General features: G+C 41.2%; 1 protein-coding gene across 8 annotated transcripts in view; it reads left to right on the top strand.

Moving 5' to 3' along the window:
* DGUOK (deoxyguanosine kinase) overlaps positions 1 to 17,791 on the top strand; it is a 35,937-nt gene extending 18,146 nt beyond the window's left edge. The window contains exons 3-7 of one of the 8 annotated variants that reach the window (XR_002177712.3): positions 6,871 to 7,058; positions 10,568 to 10,715; positions 16,291 to 16,406; positions 16,761 to 17,105; positions 17,551 to 17,791. Coding sequence is in view for 4 of the 8 variants with exons in the window: in XM_019942115.3 (XP_019797674.1) it covers positions 6,871 to 7,058; positions 10,568 to 10,715; positions 16,291 to 16,406; positions 17,006 to 17,135 (582 nt within the window). In the remaining 4 variants the exon portion in view is untranslated. Of the gene's footprint in view, positions 1 to 6,870; positions 7,059 to 10,567; positions 10,716 to 11,173 lie in introns of all 8 variants that reach the window. The other 7 variants (XR_002177713.3, XM_004316312.4, XR_012325641.1 and 4 more) reach the window with 7 other exon arrangements.
* Positions 17,792 to 19,937: the final 2,146 nt, after the last annotated feature.

Raw genomic sequence — 19,937 nt, 5'->3', positions numbered from 1 at the left:
TATATACACTACCAAATGTAAAGTAGCTAGCTAGTGGGAAGCAGCCGCATAACACAGGGAGATCAGCTCTGTGCTTTGTGACCACCTAGAGGGGTGGGATAGGGAGAGTGGGAGGGAGGGAGGGAGACTCAAGAGGGAAGAGTTATGGGGATATATGTATATGTATAACTTTGTTATAAAGCCAAAACTAACACACCATTGTAAAGCAATTATCCTCCAATAAAGATGTTAAAAAATATATCTTAACTCTGTCATATATTGTCGATACTCTCACCAGTTTGTCATCTTTTCTTTCCTTTTCTGTATGATGTATTTTGCAATATAATGCTTTTAAGTTTTTATGTGGTCAAGTCTATTGTTTTCTTCTTAGTTACTGCCTTTGACGTGAAAGTTTAAAAAGACCTCTTACAAGCCAAGATTATAAAAACAGGCACTTCGTTTTTTTTCTCTTGCTTTTAAGGTTTTATTCTTTGTGTGACTTTAAAATCTACAGGAGTCTGATTTTCCCCAAGTTTTTATCTGAATCCTCAGTAATAGTCTTGTTTAGTTTATTCCTGAGTGATTATATATTTTGTTGTTATTGTGACTGGGATCTGTCTTCCCTTCATCTGTTTCAAACTGGTTATTGCTATTTGAAAGAAAAGCAGTTGATTGTTGTATGTCTTGTGTGACTTAATTCTCACATTAATTTTTTTTTTGCTTTATTTGCTTGAGATTTTAGAAAATAATAGTTTTCTCTAAATTCTAATCAGTTGTAAGAGTTTTCCAATATCCAAACCTCATTTCTGTTTTCTTTTGTTGGATAGAAGTTCCAGAACAATATTGAATAATAGCAGTGATGGTAGTCACTTTTATGTTTTCTGTGTTTAGCAAAAGTACCTCTAGTGTATCATTGTTAAGATCTGTGCTTGTCATTCATTTCAATAGACCATGTGGAGGAGGTACTTCTATTACTAGGATATTAACTGTTTTTATCAGTAACAGATGTTGAGTTTTCATCAAAAGCCTTTTTTAGCATCTAGTGAGTTAACCGTGGGATTTTTCTTTCTTCCTTTTAGTTTTAGTCATAGATTGGGTAATGATGTCATCCTCACATTCCTAGAATAAACCCTTTTGGTCATGGTGTACTGTTGCATTAATTTGCTAATATGTTTGGAATTTTGTGTGTATTAATAAATTTAATTGGTATTATATTTATGTGTACAGTTTTTGACAGGTTTTACCATCAGGGTTATGAAAGTGAATTGGAAGCTTTGTATTATTTTTAGCATAGAAATTATCTATTCCTTGAAGGTATGACAGAAATCAGTTTTAAAATTACATGGATTCAGTGCTGTTTGGGGGGAATAGTTATTAGACAACTGTTTCTTCCTCAGTTATTATTCAGGGTTTTTAATCAGTTTTGATAATTTTGTTTTCTAGAAAATTGCCCTTTTATTGAGATTTTCAAATTTAATAATGTAAAATTATTACATGTATTCTTTTATACTTTAAATTCTTCTGTATCAAGAGTTTTTGTATATTTTGTCTGATGTTGCTTATCTGTGTGAATATTTTGGGAGGAATAGGTTTGATAGATGATTGTCTATTTATTTGTCCTTTTTTAAAAGACCCAATTAATGGATTTTAATTTTTAATTCTATTGGGGCTTGCATTCTAATTCATTAATTTTTGCTTTTAAATTTATTTATTTCTCAGAATTTCTTTGCATTTTTAAAGCTCTTTAGTGTGAATGATTAATTTGTGTATTTTTCCCTTTTTTCTGCCTTAATAATAAAAGCATTTGCAACAGGAAATTTTTTTCATGGGATAAGCTTTGGCCCTGTCTTCTAGATTTTGACATATGAGAATTTAACTGAAATTTCTGAAGAGTTTGTAATTGTAGTTTTAATTTATTTTTTGCCTAAGATTTATTTTTAGTGTTTTGCATATTCTGAGTAGATTTTGTATGTTTATTATTTTGTTAATTCTGAGTTTATTTTGTTATGATCAATGTGGCTTATCCAGTTTCTCACTGAGGAAACTTACTGAGATTTTCTTCATTGACTATCTATGATCAATTTTGATAAGTGTGCCATGGACTTTTAAGAAGAATATGTATTATCTGTAAGGTATATGTAGTTTGATGTGACATATTTTATAAATTCCAAGATGTCATTGATTATAAGACATTATCAATTTAGTGACACTTCTAAGGAATAATTAAAATGTCTATTACGTTTAGTAAGCATTATAAGATGTATCCCAGTTTCAGATATGTGGGAAAAAATAATGATTAAGAGTCTTATCCTCCAAATTCTTATTCTGAGAGTCTACTGTTTTTATTAAATTCTGAGAGAAGTGTACTAAAGTTTTGTTCTTTTATTGTGTTTTGTCTATTTCTCCTTGCAGTTTTAATTGACTTTATATTTTTGTATTTCAGTGCTTTATTATTCCATGTAAAAAGGTTCATGACTTTTTTGTGGCGTCTTTATTGCTTTACTAGTCTTGTAGAATTTAATGCTTTTTAAAAAAATTAATTAAATTAATTTATTTGGCATGTGGGCTCTTATTGGTGGCATGCGGTATCTAGTTCCATGACCAGGGATCGAACCCGGGCCCCCTGCATTGGGAACGTGGCGTCTTAACCACTGGACCACCAGGGAAGTCCCAGTGCTTTTTTTTTCTTAATACAGCTTTGCCACATCTGCATTCGTTTTATTTGCATCTACCTGGTGGATTTTGCTGCCCCTCTACTTTCAGCTAATGTATGTCATCTTGTTTTAGGCGTTCCACTTATGAACGGGATTTTTAGCTTTTACCCAATCTTAGGGTTTGCCTTTCCTGGGAATTTTTCTCTTTTATCATGATTATGTTTAATTTATTCCTGCCACCTTATTTTGTGCTTTCATCTCCTTTTTTTCCTTTTTGCTGTATTTGAATATTTCTTTCATTTATCTCCCCTTCATTCGTATGGAAATTTTACTATTTTTACTCTACTAGTGGAAACGTTTAAATTAAAAATATACATGTTTAAGACTCACAGATATAGAAAACAAACTTGTGGTTACCAAAGGAGAGAGGGAAGGGGGAGGAACAAATTAGGGATGTAGGATTAACAGGTATAAACTACCATGTATAAAATAGATGAGGCAACAAGGGTATACTGTACAGCACAGAGAATTATAGCCATTATCTTGTAATAAACTATAATGGAGTATAAATTGCAAAAATACAGAATCATTATGCTGTACACCTGAAACTAATATAACGTAAAACAACTATACTTCAATAAAATATATATATAAATATAAATGTTTAAACCTATTTATCAATGTTAATGGGGTCTCTATGAAAGAAAAAAATAAATTTTACTACTTTTTTTTATTACTTTCTTCTCCAGACTCCATCCCCCAGGTATAGAAATCTATAGCTTTATAGATCCAGAATGTTTCTACGTAGTGACATTTCTCTCTCTCTCTCTCTCTCTCTCTCTTTTTTTTTTTTTTTCTGGCCATGCCACAAGGCTTGTGGGATCTTAGTTTCCTGACCAGGGATTGAACCTGGATACCAGCAGTGAAAGTACCAAGTCCTACCAAGTCCACTGGACCACCAGGAAATTCCCTGAAATTTCTCTTTTAACTATAGAAATTGGCAGTAAACTTCTTCACCACATTCATAATAATTACTTTATACTTAACTGTTCTACTGGTCATTCACTGACCACTGTCTTCTTATTACTTCTTCCCATTTCTTAATTCTTTATTTTGATTCATTTTCCAATTGGTTGAAATATATTTTAGAGCATTTTTTTTTCAGAATGTGGTTGGTATAATTTCTGAGTGATTTCTTGTCTTAAAATGTCTTTAGTTTCTGTTGTAGGGAAGTGTTATATGGCTCTGATCTTTTTTTTTTAATAAGTAATTAATGTTTTCCCCCTCCTTAAGTTTTTGTTTTGTTTTGCTTTCATGAATTGTTGACATCTTGCTAGGTTAGGTCTGGGTGTGTGTGTGTGTGAAAGCTGTGTATGTAAATCTATATTAAATCCTTTCTGGTACTTAGTGAGTTTCTCTGGTGGAAAGTCTCACATCTTCAGAGATTTTCTTCAATTTTTTTCTTTGATTTTGGCTTCTTTTTCATCTGATCAGTTCCCCCTGACTATAGCTCCTAGTTGTAGCATGGTTTTAAACTTCCTTTCTGTTCTAAAATACCTAGAGATATGTCATGTTTCTACTAGACAGTGATTCTCAGTGATGGTGAAATTTGATGAGAAGGAGACCTTATGAGTAGTGGTCTTCCTCTTCTGATCTCTTTTTTTATTGGGCGTGGCATTTCACCATTCTATACTGGAATTTTATCTCATGAGAAGGAAAATCGTTTGCTTTGGTTAGGTAGCTTTGTCTGAGATATGGGTACTGTGAAGTTGCACATCATTTTAGCCTTTGTTTGAAAAGTTGTTTGATACAAAATTGTATTCACTGCTGTCAGGTAGGACACAAGTGACATTACATCTTGATGTATCTTTCCAGAGAAAAGAAAGAAAAAACAAAAAATACCCTACCACTGTATAACAATGTATATTGGATCTCCTAAACTGTATTTCTTTTTATTTCTTTCATAATTTTCTGCTTTTTTTCTCTTAGTTTAGGGGAAATTTCTTGAGTTGATATTCTGTGTGATATTCACTAGTTAGGTTTACTGCAGTTTACCGTCTGCTGGTTACTATCTTCATTGGGAGTTTTGTTTTGGCAATTGCGTTTTTCTCCTCTAAGAATGTTCTTTTCATATTGCTCCGTTTTGTTTGTTTTCTGACCACGCCACGCTGCATGTGGGATCTTAGTTCCCCGACCAGGGATCAAACCCATGCCCCCTGCAGTGGAAGTGCAGAGTCTTAACCACTGGACTGCCAGGAAAGTCAGTTGTTCCTCTTTTATGATAGCCTGTTCTCATCAACGTGGCAGTCTCAAGTCCCATTGAGATTTTTTTGTTTTCTCCTGTTTGTGGCAATAGCTCTGTCTCCTGAGAGGCTGCTTGTCCTGAACACACGGATGGGTCCACTCCTTTTGAATTGCTGGATATTTTTATATCCAGTGATTGTCCCTCTATTGTGTATATGTTTGAAGGGATATTTGCATACGTTCTGTAGCTGAAATAGGTTCTTTAGAAATCGTGTAGGCCTCTGTACAGTTTTTTATTCTGGAACAGGCTCCCTTTGGTAACCCAAAGCCTGCTGGTAGAATCCCCGCCCAGTCAACCTAGTGCATCTGCCATCGCAGTGCCCTACTCCACTCAGCAGGCTTCCCTGCAGTCTCAGAGCTATGCTGTAACCATGGGCTGCCTCCAGTCTCTAGTGACACCACCGGAGACTCGAGTAGATTCAAATTTGTCCTCCTGCTTCAACCTCCAGCTCTTGGCCAGGGGCCATTTGTGAGGCTGGTTTGTGTTTGTGGGTTGCAGAATTGAAAGCAGGGAAGTTGTTTTGTGATCCACTCTGCTCTACACACATACTCTGCTGAAGGCTTCCAAAGCGTAGGACCCCTCTTTGGAATCCAGGGGTGATATTTAGCCAAACTGGACCACTTGTGGTTGTCTAACCTTTCCCCCCACCCCGTGTATTTTTGTCTCTACCTGAAATACTTTCTTCTTAATCCCCATTTCCATCTGTGGAGATTCTATGTATCATTTACTTCCCAGCTTAATGCCACTTTTTTCCAGAAACTTTCTCAGATTCCCTCTACCATACCGTGATCACCCCTTTGTTGTATGTTCTGCTTTATAGTCTAGCTCTCCATATCTTTGTCACCCCCTTTCCATATGCATTATGAGCTACTTGAGTTTGGGAACCATGTCTTGCTTGCCTTTATATGGAGAAATATTAGAATGAAGAAGTTAGAGGAAGCCAGGTTTGAGTCCCCATTCAACACTTACCATGAAACTTTGGACAAGTAAGTTCCTTAACCTTTCTGAGTGGATGTTCTCCTCAAGAAAATGGGCATAACAGTAGTACCTACCTCATGATGCTGTTTTGAAGATTAAATGAGATAACATAGCACAGTGAACATTGAGATAAATCTTAGTTTTGTTTCTGTACCCCTTACAGCACCTAGCTCACGTAGCATCTTATCCACACAGGCCTTCAGTTCATGGTGACTGAATGAACGCAGATCAGAGTGCTTTTCGCAAAACTCACTTTTGGGTTGAGTCAGTGGCAGAGCCCAGGAAAGAATCCGGGGTTCCTGAGTATCTTAGACACGTTCCCACCTGCACCTGCTGAGTAAGTGGGTCTTCACATGCCTTTCATAAAGTGTCTAGAATCAAGGAGGAGGGATTTGTTTGTTTTTGTTTGTTCATTTGTTTGTTTAACAAACTGTAGCCTTGCTATAAGGGAGAGAGAACTCGGTTTGGTTGGTTGGATTTTCAAATAATCAGTTACTTTCTTGCCTGGGTTGAAGTTTTAGAAAGAAATAGCCACAAATGGAAGCTCAAAAGAGAAGCAACATAGTGTTACGGTGGAAACATCTGATTCCAAGTAGAGTTTCAGATGGTTGTTGATTGTTAAGTCCTCCTCCAACATGCTCCACAAACCCACCAATCAGCGAATGTGCTAATTCTATGGGTGGTTCTTCCTCTGCTGTTCTTTGGTATGCTGAAGGTGGCATGTCATCTCCCTCTGTCAGATTCTTGTCTAGTAAGGTAGGAAAATCTCTTCCTTGATTATGTAGCTTTGACTAAGCTGAGGGATGTGATTATATCTTTTTAGTGGAAGGAAACTTTTGTAATTGCATCTCTCATTGATTATTACACTTGTGGGCGGATGGGTAGAAGGGCGGTAAACACTGTGAAGTAAATATGCCTTCTAGGAAATTCTCCTCTTTCATAATTTACCTCTAGGCTTGCACTGCCCCCAGTCTTGGAAACTTGCTGGATATGATGTACCAGGAACCAGCACGATGGTGCTACACATTCCAGACATTTTCTTTTATGAGCCGCCTGAAAGTACAGTTGGAGCCCTTCCCTGAGAAACTCTTAGAGGCCAAGCAGGCAGTACAGATCTTTGAGAGGTCTGTATACAGCGACAGGTAAGACCCTGAGCCCTCCAGCAGTCACAAGCTCTGTGCTTAGCGCTGCATGTTTTCTCCTCTTGCTCAGACTCTGCACTGCTCTTGTCATTGAAAATGATACTTGAAAAAATTGTCTTTTTAAAGACAACACTATACAGATTTGTTCAGACTTATAATTTCACAGTTACCATATATGTCAAGAAAGGAGACTGTGTTTTTCATAATCTGAATGCATTTAATTTCTCACATTGGCACTGATTATGTTTCCTTATTCTTTTCTAGCATAGAAGCAGGCGGGTAGCTACCTAGTATAACCATTACATGCTAAAAGGCACAGAATAGACACTTAAGTAGCAGCATATGTTCTAGGAAACCAAATGAATCAGTGGTTGGTTATCACCTGGGAGAAAAAAGCAGTCGGAATTAAAATGTGTTCCTAAAATGATAGGAGAAATAAATTTATCCTTTTTTTAAATTCTTCAAGAAAGGATTTCTGAGTAGAAATAGCAGACTTGTAAAATTGGCTTCTATCTTGGATTTAACCTTTTTTGACCCTTTGTTGTGTGGCAGGGCTTATTGTTGGCCAGAATCTGTAAGAGACATCCAATCTCTTACAGGTCAGACGAAGAGCATCATCCTGACCACCTGAGGGAGTGAGATGAGGAGTCACTTTTAATGAAAGCTCGCAGATAGCTTGGGAATTCAGCCCGTCTGTTCTAGAGGAGCTAGTCCATCTATGCTCTGGAATTCCTGGTTCTGCCACAAAACCAGTCTGTGACTTGTGTATAAGCCATTTGAAGATGAAGTGAGGGTGCCTTAATCTGGACATCACTGAGGGTTTTTTATCTGAAGGTTATGAATGACCTCTGTCAGTGTGAAATGGTGGCATGATGGTCTATCTTAAGCCCCTTGAGTTATCAAAATGGAAAATGTTGCATTTTTATTGTCCACTCACTTCTGAAAACACTAGATTGGTTACCCATTTAATTCCAAATTAGAAAAACTAGCTCTGCTCCTTAGTGCTCCCATAAAGCCTCCTGGAGGGAAAAAAATAAGAATACATTTGTAAATGTATTGTGATTTTTTTTTTTTAGACATTACTTAAAAATCATTCAAGATACGTAAAACAAACCCTATAGACTAGGCATTCCTTCTCTGTGGACCCCAAGAGAGAGCCTACTCTTTATAAAAGCGAAATATGTGAATTATAAATGGTTGGGCTATAGATTTTAGTTCTTTTTCAACTGTTGGATATCCTACTACCTATTTTCCTTTCCCCTCTCCCAAGCCATGCCTCTTGAATTAGGAAGATGCATTACATATTACTACCTGCTTGGAAACATTCACCATCTTTTTTTTTTTTGGCCTCGCTGTGCAGCATGTGGGATCTTAATTCCCTGACCAGGGATCGAACCCGTGTCCCCTGCAGTGGAAGCTCTGAGTCTTAACCACTGGACCGCCAGGGAAGTCCCTACCATCAGTCTTTTGATTTGCAGCCCTTTAGTGAGATAGACATGTGAGAGACCCCTTAGAAATAGAATACTTTGTTTAGAAGGTACAAAACCTTGGAACTTCCACTCCTTTAAACATTTATCCATTTATTCATTTGCTCAGCACAGATTTGTTGAATGCCGCCTATGTTTAGGCACTGGACAGCAGCAGTAAGCAGAGCAGACCCAGTCCTTGCCTTCACGGTGACCTTAGTCTAACAGGGAACTTTGAGACTGCACGTGTGCTTATGTGTGTTATATGTGTTCCAAAGGAGGAACATGGCTTGTTTGGGAGAGTGGATGACAGGGAGGGAGAAATCTAAATCTTTTCTGTTTGAGTTGAAAGAAAATAATAGCATGTGGTTTTAGAGCAGGGACCTTTATGCCTAGGTCCTTAAGCTGGTTCTTCCCTGCAGCCCCTGCATTCGGGCTGCAGGGTTCCCTCCCCTCAGCAGTCAGCACCACAGCCTTCTATGCCCTCTTGCCCCTTCACCACCAGCTCTGGAGAAATAAAGAAGTGCTCATCTTCAAAAAAGGCGAGGGCCCTTTTATAGGACTTATTAACAGATATTTACTTTCTCTTTATAAGATCTTAATTTCCATGTTACCTGTGAAGAAGCTGAAAACATTTTTCAGATACTGAATTAGAAATTCGCCTCTTTTCTTTGTTGCCTTCAGCTAGGCTTTAGCTAAGCCATTCCAGACTGGAAGAGTTGACTTCTGGAGCTCCCAAATTAGTGCCTTCATAGCCTAATGATGAAGTAGTTACAGTGACAGCTAAGGTGTCTTGAGTACTATGTGCCAGTCACTCTTGTAAGCACCTTGTAAGTATTACATACAGTCCTCACAACTCTGTGAGTTACGTTCAACTGTTACCTTTGTACAGAGGAAGAAGCAGGCTGAGAGTTTGATGTCTTGCCCCTGGTGACACAGCTAGTGAATTTTGAAGCCAGGCCAGACTCAGGAGTGTGACTCTGCAAGCCATTCTCTTATTGCAACACTCGCAGCCTTGCGGTGTATACTTCCCTGAGCCATTCATAGATAAGGATTCTGAATTTCATTTTCCCAGAAGTAGCCAGTTGCTGAGCGTTGCCTTAGAAACTGGAGTTCATTGTTCAGGATGTAAATTGTGTTTTGTATCAAGATGCCTGAGGTTTGAAAGCAGAACTGACCCTCCTGACATGATGGTTTCTAGTTAACTCTTATTTCCTATTCACCAGATCCTCCTTTAGTTATGGAAGTAAGCAAGGGGCAAAACTAGTTTGGTTTTTAGATTTAGCTTTCTTGTATCTGGATTAGAAGCTCAGAAGCGGAGGAAGCAAGAGCTTATATGTGCTTGCTTTGGAGGAGAGTCTGCTTTCTTGGTAATACTGCAGTTAGTAGGAAGTACATTTACTGCTCCATAGGTGACACCGTTTAAATACAGTTCCTGCTCTACTTCTCAAGTAGGCAAAAAGTTGGCTCAGTAGCCTGGAGACTCAGAAGGCTTGAGTCCTTAAATTAAAAGTGGTGGGTGCTTTATACTAGATTGGCTTTTTGTTTGGGGGTTTACTTGCAGTAATAATAAGGAAATCTTAAAAGTTTGAGCTTACATGCAAGTTTGAGTTTACATGCACCATTTGCTATATGTTTTGACTGGTTTCCAGCAGGGAAAATTGTTAGCGACCAATGATATTCTCTTTCAGTGTTCCTTTTCTTCCAGTGGATTAATCCATCCAGAGAGCTGTGATTTTGGCCTCTGAAGTCTAAATTCTATTCTCATCTTAGTGTTGAGCAAGGAGGGAGAGACATAGGTGAAGAATTCAGATTTCTTAAAGATGGGTGAGGAACTAGAAAGGTTAAGTGTCAACTATACTTCAGTTAAAAAAGAAAAAGAAAAAAAAGATTGATGAGGAGCTAGAAAGGTTAAGTGGTTTGGACAGACATGGAACAAGTTGGTTATTGATTTTTTTTTTTTTTGCTTCTCTCTTTCTTTGGCCTTTCATTCCCTTTCCCATTCTCCTCCCCTCTCCCCATCCTACTTACATTTCCAATCAGGTATATCTTTGCAAAGACTCTTTTTGAAAATGGTTCCCTCAGTGACATCGAATGGCATATCTATCAGGACTGGCATTATTTTCTCCTGCAGGAGTTTGCCAGCCGGCTCAGATTACATGGCTTCATCTACCTCCAGGCTGCTCCCCAGGTAACACAGAATTTAAAGCCTTAGACTTTAGGGCCATATGAAACTTAAGAGGTGATGTTCTCTGAGCCCCTGATTTTCCAGTTGGAGAAGGTCGATTGTGGGTATTACCTGGAGCACGGAGAGCAATGGATGAGTAGCCTCCCATCCTAGCGTGAGCACCCACAGGCTTTCTGAAGCAGAGTGCTAAAGCCAATGCCTGTGCGTAGAAAGTGTCCTTCTTGCTGTAGCAACCACACAGAGAAAATTGGGCTTTATGTTTATCACCAGGGTCTGCAGGTTCGACCCTCTGATCAGCTAACCTGTAGCCAGTTGCCTCAGCTTTTCCTTCCCTCTAACTGGGTCATCAGAGTCTGTGATGGTCTTGGTGGTTTCCTGAATAGCATGTCAGGAGGAGGAAAAGTGTTTCCTCACCTCATCCTGATACCATCCTAATTTATAGTCTCCTTTTGAACCTTAAGGGTGCCACTGGTAAGGCAAGATGGACTGTGGAAGTTGCATCCCATGACCCTCTGACTTGGACCGTGGAGCCAGCCCAGCACACAGTAGGGTGATGTTATGGCAGCAGCACTGGAGTCTCTGGAGACAGCAGTGGTCCTTAGCTCTGCCAACAGGCAGTGACCGTGCGCAGGCCCTGGAAACCTTTCCCCAGAGGAGTCCTTGGCTGTCAAATCCAGTGTCTCAGGCTAGTGATTTCTAAGGGCTCTTCTGGAGTGGGAGTCAAGGCAGGGGTTATTTTTTGAGGGATGTGTTGTTCTCACCTTTTTAGACAAATATCTGACATACAGTCAAATGCCAGATATACCACATTATCTTAGGAGGGAAAGCTCCCTTCAGGCTAGAGGCCGTGCTCTTAGAGACAGGACTGAGTCTTGTGGAAGGGGGAAGGCTGAGAGCAGATTGACTGATCGGAAAATGGGTGGGAGAGCCCCAGTTGCACAGGCTCACAGGAGCCAGAGACGAGAGGACCGGATGGAAGGGCCTGACCAGTTTGAATGCCTTGGGTGTGACAGGGACCAGGTATTGGGGCTCTTTGTGTCAGGAGCTTCTGAAGATTGTGAGGCAGAAGCTAGATCATAGGAGGAAATAAAGAGATTACACGGAAGTAAATAGAGTCTCAGGTTTAAAGTGAAACTTAGCTAGAGATGCAGTGAAGCCAGAGGGCTGAGAACCTTCTGTGAAAATAATGAAGCTGAAAGTAGCTGCCTTGCGTATTTATGACTTCTTGCACAGTAGTCTTCATTGCCTGGGAGCAGGAATAGAAGAGGCCAATTATGAGGGTGACTGTACTGTAGGGGCAGGGATTGGTGTCAGTGATTAGGGGAAAAGGAGACCCCTGCCAAAAGGATGGTTTGAAGTAGCTGAGTGTAGGGTTCAGGGTGAGAGGAAAATCCTGGCCCCCAGGAGGGCTCATGGATGAGCAAGAGCATTGTGGACTTGAACTGAGTGAAGATTGTGGTTGGATTTTGAAGAGGTGACAGGTTTCCAGTAGGAGTTCATGGGATGGATAGTTGAAAGCAGAAGTAGATTGAGGGGCTAAGCATTAAGAGAAGAATTGAAAGTACTGACCTAGCCTTTTCCTGGTTCCTAACCTAACCTAACCTAACCTGCTGGGACACTGGGACCCAGCAAGGGAAGGAAGAACGTCTTCCTCACTTCTTTGTGTACTTGGAATGACTTTGTGAGAAGAGACAATGATGATGACAGTGGTGGTGGTGACTGTTATTTTTATGGTGTGGCTGATACATCTTTTTGGAGAGACGAATTGGGGTATTTCAGCTGGGGTAGAATAAGGGTTGAAGGATTACTGCAACTTGATGGTAGAAAAAAATTGCTTATTCATTTTGATATTGAATGGGGATTTTGGTGCTATTTTGATGGCATTAGAGCCAGGAACCAGGAATGTCGATATCCTTCCCCTGAAGTCACCACTGACCTCTTCTGTGAGACCCAAAGGGAACTATATCTAAGAGAGAGCAGAACAGAAGTGAAAACATCTCCGTGTAGAAAGCTGTGCAAGTGCTCAATCCCCTGGCAGATGCTACGTTTAGAGCTCGAGGGATGGGCTCAAGTAGGGCCTTTTGCTCCTTCCCACCTACTCTCCCCTAAATTGTAAAAAGCAAGCGAGCCAACAGTAAAAAATCAGAAGAGAAATGGCTGGGCCTCAGTGCCCCATGGAATCGGGAAGAGAGAGTGCAGCTGGCCAGTGTGCCTCCAAGAGCCAGGCCGTGTTTGCAGTCTGGACACAGCGTGCTGCAAAGGCCTGGGAACAAGTGGCACCTGGATGCTGGGCTTGAGAAGCACAGCGGCCAGACCCACTAGCAGTCACTGTCCAATTTGTCTCTGACTTCAAGCAGTCCGAACAGCAGCTCTTCCGGCGGTGAGGATGCAGCGGGCAGGGGAATGAAGGGGCAGCTGCCATTTCCAGCTGCACTGTCTTTCCTATTCACATCCAGTATGTCCTCCCCATGAGGACTGAGGTAAAGAGGGACCAGACTAAAGCACTGTCTGCACAGGTTTTTTTTTTTTTAAAGAACTTGTTGTAACCATATCAGTAAAGCAACACTTATGCCAAATGCTCAAAATAGAAGTTTACCTAGGCTTCTGGAGGGAAGAAAAGTTTGCTCTATTAAGCAAATTAACAGTGCAAAGGGAAATGATAGCCCAGTTTAGCAGGCGAGACTTTAGCATCAATGTTTGCCTGCCAGCAATGAATGAATAATTATAGCTTTTATAAAAAGAATTGCTCTGCCCTGTGTATAATTGAAACCATAAAGCCACATTCTAAAAAATACGCATTTTCATTAATTCTGATAATATTTTTCTCTCAGGAAAACTAGGTAGCTTTGCTATATTTAGAAATCCTGAAGCTACCTTGCTGGCAGGAATGTGAATTGGTCAGCCTCTAAGGAGGCAGCTTGGCAGCCTGTACCAGCAGTGCACATACTTTTGACCTATTAATCATGCTCCTTGGAATTTACTCCATAAATATGCTCCCACATGGGCAAAATGGTTCATGTGCAAGGCAACATTGTTTACAATAGCAAGTTATTGTAAACAGCCCAGTAGTCATCAGTAGGGACCGGTTGAATAGATTATGCTCCATCCATGCACTGATCAATTCTGAAGTCATGAAAAAGAACTAGAAAGTACTATGCTGACATGTGACAATCTTCAAGACATATTGTTAAGTAAAGAAAAATAAGAACTAAGTGCGTGGTAGGAGACCTTTTATATGTATGGGTTTTTTTTTTAAAGGTGGGGTTAAGAATGTGAAATGCGTGAATCTCTCTGAAAGTATACAACAAGTCACTAACACCTGTCATCAGTGGGGTGGAGACTGGGTATCAGGAAGTCAGTGGTGTAAAGCTGTGTGATGGGCAGGCAGGGGAACAAGGGGAGACGTCTGGAAGCAGTCAGTGATGAGGATGCCAGTAGGGGCAGGATGACCGAAGGAGAAAGAGGAGGTTCAGAGCCAAGGAAAGCAGAAATGGAAAAGAGTCAAGTAGGAGCAAAAGGCCAATAGAGATAGTCTAGGTCAGAAATGAAAATGTTCAGTGAGTATGTGCAACAAATATTTATTGACCACCTGCTCTACCAGGCCCTGCGCTCAGCCCTGAACCAGACGGACTCTGGCCTGCCTCCTGGGTCTCCCCCAGTCACTGTGCCCTTAGAGCACCCTGTGCAGACCTCCCTCTGTCACCTGATACAGCTGAAATACCACTGGGGGTCTGTGTTTGTCCAGGGCCTAGCGTAGCACCTGGCTCGCAGAGTGGTGCTGAGTAAGCTGGTACCAGAGATAAAGGCAGAGCCCTGCCTCTTCCGGGAAGCGCCTCTGACTGCCTAAGCCCAACTGCTGCCTCCCTTATCTGACCGCCACACTTAAGATCCAAACCTCCCAGTTCAGCACTTGATTTGCTATTTTGTGTATGTCGTTTTACTTGTTATCTAACTAGATTATAGAATCCCTAGGACAAGGACTTCAACTAAGTTTAGAGCAGTTCTTAATTCAGGGGAAAGAGATGAAAAGGGGTAAGTGCTAAAAGTATTAACATGTTAGATCTGTGTTAATCAGTTTGAAAAGTTGGACATAAGATCATAAATGAAATGTGTTTATATGATTTTCTTTCCTTAGAGGAAAGATGGGACAAGAGGGAAACAGCAAAGACTCTGCATCTTTAGGGCTATTGTACCCTACGTTTGGGGATAAAGTTTACATTTGGGAATAAAGTTTAAATGTTTGAAAGAGAGAAGTCCTAAATCAGTGAGTTAATCTACTTGTTCTTCCCAGGACAGATGACATTGAATAATAAAGCATTTGCCAGGGAGAGAGAGGAAGGAAGGCAATTCAGGCAAAGCAAACATTCAGAGCAAAAGTTTTGAGATGTGAAAGAGCTTGATCTGTACCGCAGTCAGGAGGCCAAATCTGGCTGAAGCCATGGGTCCAGGGGAGGAAGGAGCTAAGGAAGTTGAAAGTGGAGAGTTAGGAGGGGTGGCCAGACTCTGGAAATGGCCTTGTATGACCAGTAAAGGAGAAGCTGACATTCCCTGAGCCATTGTGCTTCAAACTTTCTGATCAGAGTGAAATTATGCACACTCTGGAAGGAGTGGAGGATGGAGAGTTCGTCTCAAGCCTCACTTTTTTTACTTCTTTACTTTTGACCTATGCAGAATTTGCATTGTGCCCCGGAGTGAGTGTTTGATATGATATGAAAGAGATGTTTCAAATTACTTACCCTTTGGTAAATATGATGTTCCTCATACTTCCTTGAATCCGGGCTGAAGACGATAAGGACCCTGTGAGGTATTTTAAGCAAGGAGAGTGATACCGTTACAGTCAACCCTCCATATCTGCAGACACAGACCCCACTGATGTGGAGAGCCCACTGTCATTTCATACACATAAGGGACTTGAGCAGCCTTGGATATTTGTATCCTCAGGGGGTCCTGGAACCAACCCCCCCTTACCACAGATACCGAGGGACAACTGTATATTGCGATACTCTGGAAGGGTGGACTGAGCAGGAAAACTGGGAGGAAAGACAGCATTTGCCAGGAACTTGATGGGCTCCCTCTGTAAATCTTCACAGCAACCCGTGGGATTGATGAAGGGGGAGGAAATGGAAGCCCACAAAGCTTGCCCCGCTGCTGCCTGGTGAAGACGGGAATTTAACCCTGGACTTTGAGACTTTAGGGCCTGTGCTCTTTCCACATGCTTCACCGCTTCCGGGAGGCAGGGAGCCAGAAGGCGCTTGCTCGTAGTCCAGGTGAGAGATGATGAGGCCTGACCAGGGCAGAGGTGAGAGAGGCAAGGTGAGAGCCAGCTGAAGAGAAATTAAAGAGAATTCGGTGACTTCCTGGATGTGGCTGGGAGGAGGAAAAAAAGGTTAATTCCAGGTTCCCAGGGTAGATGATGTTTGTTATTAACCTGTGATTGAATAAAAAAACAAGGCCGCAGAAGCAAAGTCTTAGTGCTAGTGCCCAGGATAGACATGGCAAGTGGGTCTGAGAGCACCCCAGCTTCTGTAACAGCTGAAATAACCAAAGAGCTCAGCAGATCCTGGGGATTGTCTTTCAGGTTTGTCTGAAGAGGCTACACCTGAGGGCCAGGGAAGAGGAGAAAGGAATTGAGTTGGCGTATCTTGAGCAGCTGCATGCTCAGCATGAAGCCTGGCTTGTCCGCAAAACAACCCCGTAAGTGGAGAAGAGAGCAGCAGTGGACAGAGGCCTGCCTTCCTGCAGCCAGTCATTAAAGTACAGGAAGTTCAACATGCAGCCCCTTAAGCAGGTTCAGAATGTGCTGGAAGTGGTTGGAATTGTCAAGCATTATCCAAATCAGAAATTTAATATTGGATATAATCTATATATTCCAGTAAACTTTTGATTAGATTCTGTTTCTCCAGCTCTTTTGTTTTTTGACATTCCCTGACTGACCGTGGTGATTGATTATGATGACATAGTTGGCTCAGGGTAAAGGGCTGAAAAACTGTAGAGAAATTGTCAATGTACTAAGTTGACATTCCTAGTTTCAGCCTTTCCTCCCTTCAGGCTTGGTGTGGTGTCCATTTAAAATGTTTGAGGCTCCGACCTTCAGTATCAGTCTCAAGACTAAAGAGGAATTTCAGCCTCATCTTCCCAGCCAACTTTATGGAATTCTTTTTCTAAACTACTGTTTACATGAAATTTCCTTAAGAAGGTATGTGACCTTAGATCTGTTCTGAATTATTAAGACTGGTGAGTATGTGAAACCTGCCATCTTTTTTCTGTTCCCTAAATGTTCATGCTTCTTATAGGCTCTGCTCTGAGGCTCTGCTGAACATTCCAGTGCTGGTATTGGATGTCAATGATGATTTTTCTGAAGAAGTAACCAAACAAGAAGCGCTCATGAAGAGGGTGGGGAAGACCTTAACTCCTGCTTTCTAGTAGATTTCCTTTTTTGTGCTTTTATTGCTTCAGACTTCAGTATGGGCCCTGTGCATTGTGCCTCACATTGCATTTCACACTCCAAAGCCTGTGGGGCCTTGTAGAAGTTAGTAACATAATCCCTGTTCTCTAATATTTTGGGCCAATAACTGTTAAATACTTGACTTGTAATATGTGCTTTCCAGCTGACTCCCTCCTCTAAGGTATTCTAGAACTAGGGAAATGAGACTTCTGGATTCTATCCAACTCTGCCACTTGATACTGTAGGACCCTGGGCAGGTCACATTTCCTTTCCATACCTATTTTCCCTTCCTCACAAAAACTCATGGGCTTGGCTACATATGCATTATGGATGGACTATTGTGTAGTCTCCTGAAAATGTGAAATTAACTTTTGGTTTTTCTCTTTCCCACAGGTAAACACCTTTGTAAAGAATCTATAACCAGTACCAGGATGTTCTAGCTGTGATCTGGGCTGTCTGACTTTTTGAAGCCAGAAGAATACCAAGTCACCCACCTTCCCATCCCCACTCCAATCTCCTTTTACACCTAGAGTGCTCTGACACTCAGGGGTTAGGTTTCTATTACCCTTGGACCCTGCCTTTGTCTTCCTTTATATCTCAAGGACTTCTTAAATAAAGTCTACATTTTTGTGGATTTTGCTATCCAGTTGTTCATTTATTTCAGCGTGTGTCTACTGGTGCCTGCTCTGAGCTCCCCTCTAGACTGGCCATTTTCACGTGAGAAAAGTCTTTGCTTTTCTTCTTCTTGAATCCTTCACCAGCCAGACTTCCCTGTGTGTTCACTGGCTCCTTCTGACATGCCAGGGCGGGAACTGCTTCTAGGACCCCTAACCAAGCTCTGCCTTAGTCATGAAGAAGGGAAGTAAAGTGACTCAGGAGTGGGTGGATGCTCAAGTGTGAGTCCCCAGAGCCAGGAAATGGAGCCCAAACTCCAGGAAGCTCCTCTGTCTCTTCCCATCCAGCACTCTTGGTTTGGGGGATGGGGTGGGGATTTAGACCTTTGTCTTAGAGCTGAAGAACCTGGATGAAAGAAAGGGAGGGAAGGAGGGAGAGAACAAATCATGAGCCTAAAAGTTCAGCATCTGATATTTAGGGTTCGGTCATCCTGGCACTCTGGCCTGCTCCAAACACCTGACCCAGTGAGTTTCAGTTGACCTTAATGGAGTGAATCTGTCTATGCTGGAAAGAAAGAAAATAATTTTTTGTGCTGCACTTCAAGCTTCAAGGACAGTTTATTGTTAAGAGAGAAAAATACATGGCTCTAGAGAATGGAAGTGCTTCATTGAAAGAAGACTGCAGATCCACGATTCACCGGGATCGGAATTCCTGCTCTGAGCCCTTGACAGTTGCACAGGCCCGCAGGAAAATGAATGAGCTTGGGACCCAGAGTGTCCCAGGAGACAGAAACCTGGGTTTCCCTTCATGCTTGGGAAAACGAGTGTGAGACTGGTTTCTAACAACTGTGGGATGTTTTGAAATCGCACGGCATTTCTTTATCCTACTTTAAAAAAAATTTTTTTTTTAATTTATTTTTGGCTGCCTTGGGTCTTCATTGCTGTGCGCGGGGGCTACTCTTTGTTGTGGTGCGCGGACTTCTCCTTGTGGTGGCTTCTCTTGTTGCGGAGCACAGGCTGTAGGTGCGCGGGCTTCAGTAGTTGTGGCTCGCGGGCTCTCTAGAGCATGGACTCAGTAGTTACGGCGCACGGGCTCTAGAGAGCAGGCTAAGTAGTTGTGGCGCACGGGCTTAGTTGCTCCGCAGCATGTGGGATCTTCCCGGACCAGGGCTCGAACCCGTGTCCCCTGCATTGGCAGGTGGATTCTTAGCCACTGCACCACCAGGGAAGCCCCTATCCTGCTTAAGAAAATGTTAACAGCTTTACTGAGATGTAATTCACATACCATACAATTCACCCATTTAAAATGTACAATTCAGTAGTTTTTAGTATAGTCATAGGGTCGTGCAACCATCGCCACAATCAGTTCTAGAATGTTTTCATCACCCTCAGAAGAAATGCCACACCAGGTGCTGTCACTCCCCCACAATCCCCACCCACATGCGCCCCGCCCTGGGCAATCACCAGTCTACTTTCTATCTCTACTGATTGGCCTATTCTGGACATTTCATATAAATGGAATCACATACTATGTGGCCTTTTGTGACTGGCTTCTTTCATTTTAAGGTTTTCAGGCTTCATCCAAGTTGTAACACGTATCAGTACTTCATTCCTTTTTATGACTAAATATTTCGTTTTGTGACTATACCACATTTTGTTTATCTATTCATCCATTGAGGCACATGTAGATTCCATTTTTTGACTATTAAGAATAACACTGCTATGAAAATTCATGTACAGGTTTTTGTGTGGACGTATGTTTTCATTGCTCTTGGGTATATACCGAGGAACGGAATTATTGGGTCAAATGATAACTCCATGTTAACTGTTTGAGGAACTGCTAAACTTCCAGAATTCCATGTTACATTCCCTCCAGCAATGTATGAGTGTTCCACTTTCTCCACATCCTTGCCACCTATCATTTTGATTATAACCATCCTAATAGGAGGAGTGAAGGCGTATCTCATTGTGGCTTTGATTTACATTCCCTTAATGGCTAACTATGTTGAGCAAAACTTTTCATGTGCTTATTGGTCATTTGTATATCTTCTTTGGAAAAAAATGTCTACTCAAATCCTTTGTCCATTTTTTCCAATTCTGTTATTTGGCTTTTTATTGTTGAGTTGTAAGGGTATATATTCTGGATACAAGTCCTTATTATGTATA

The sequence above is a fragment of the Tursiops truncatus genome, chromosome 14, assembly GCF_011762595.2.
Source record: "Tursiops truncatus isolate mTurTru1 chromosome 14, mTurTru1.mat.Y, whole genome shotgun sequence".
Classification (NCBI taxonomy): domain Eukaryota; kingdom Metazoa; phylum Chordata; class Mammalia; order Artiodactyla; family Delphinidae; genus Tursiops; species Tursiops truncatus.
This window is presented reverse-complemented; position numbering and strand designations above follow the sequence as displayed.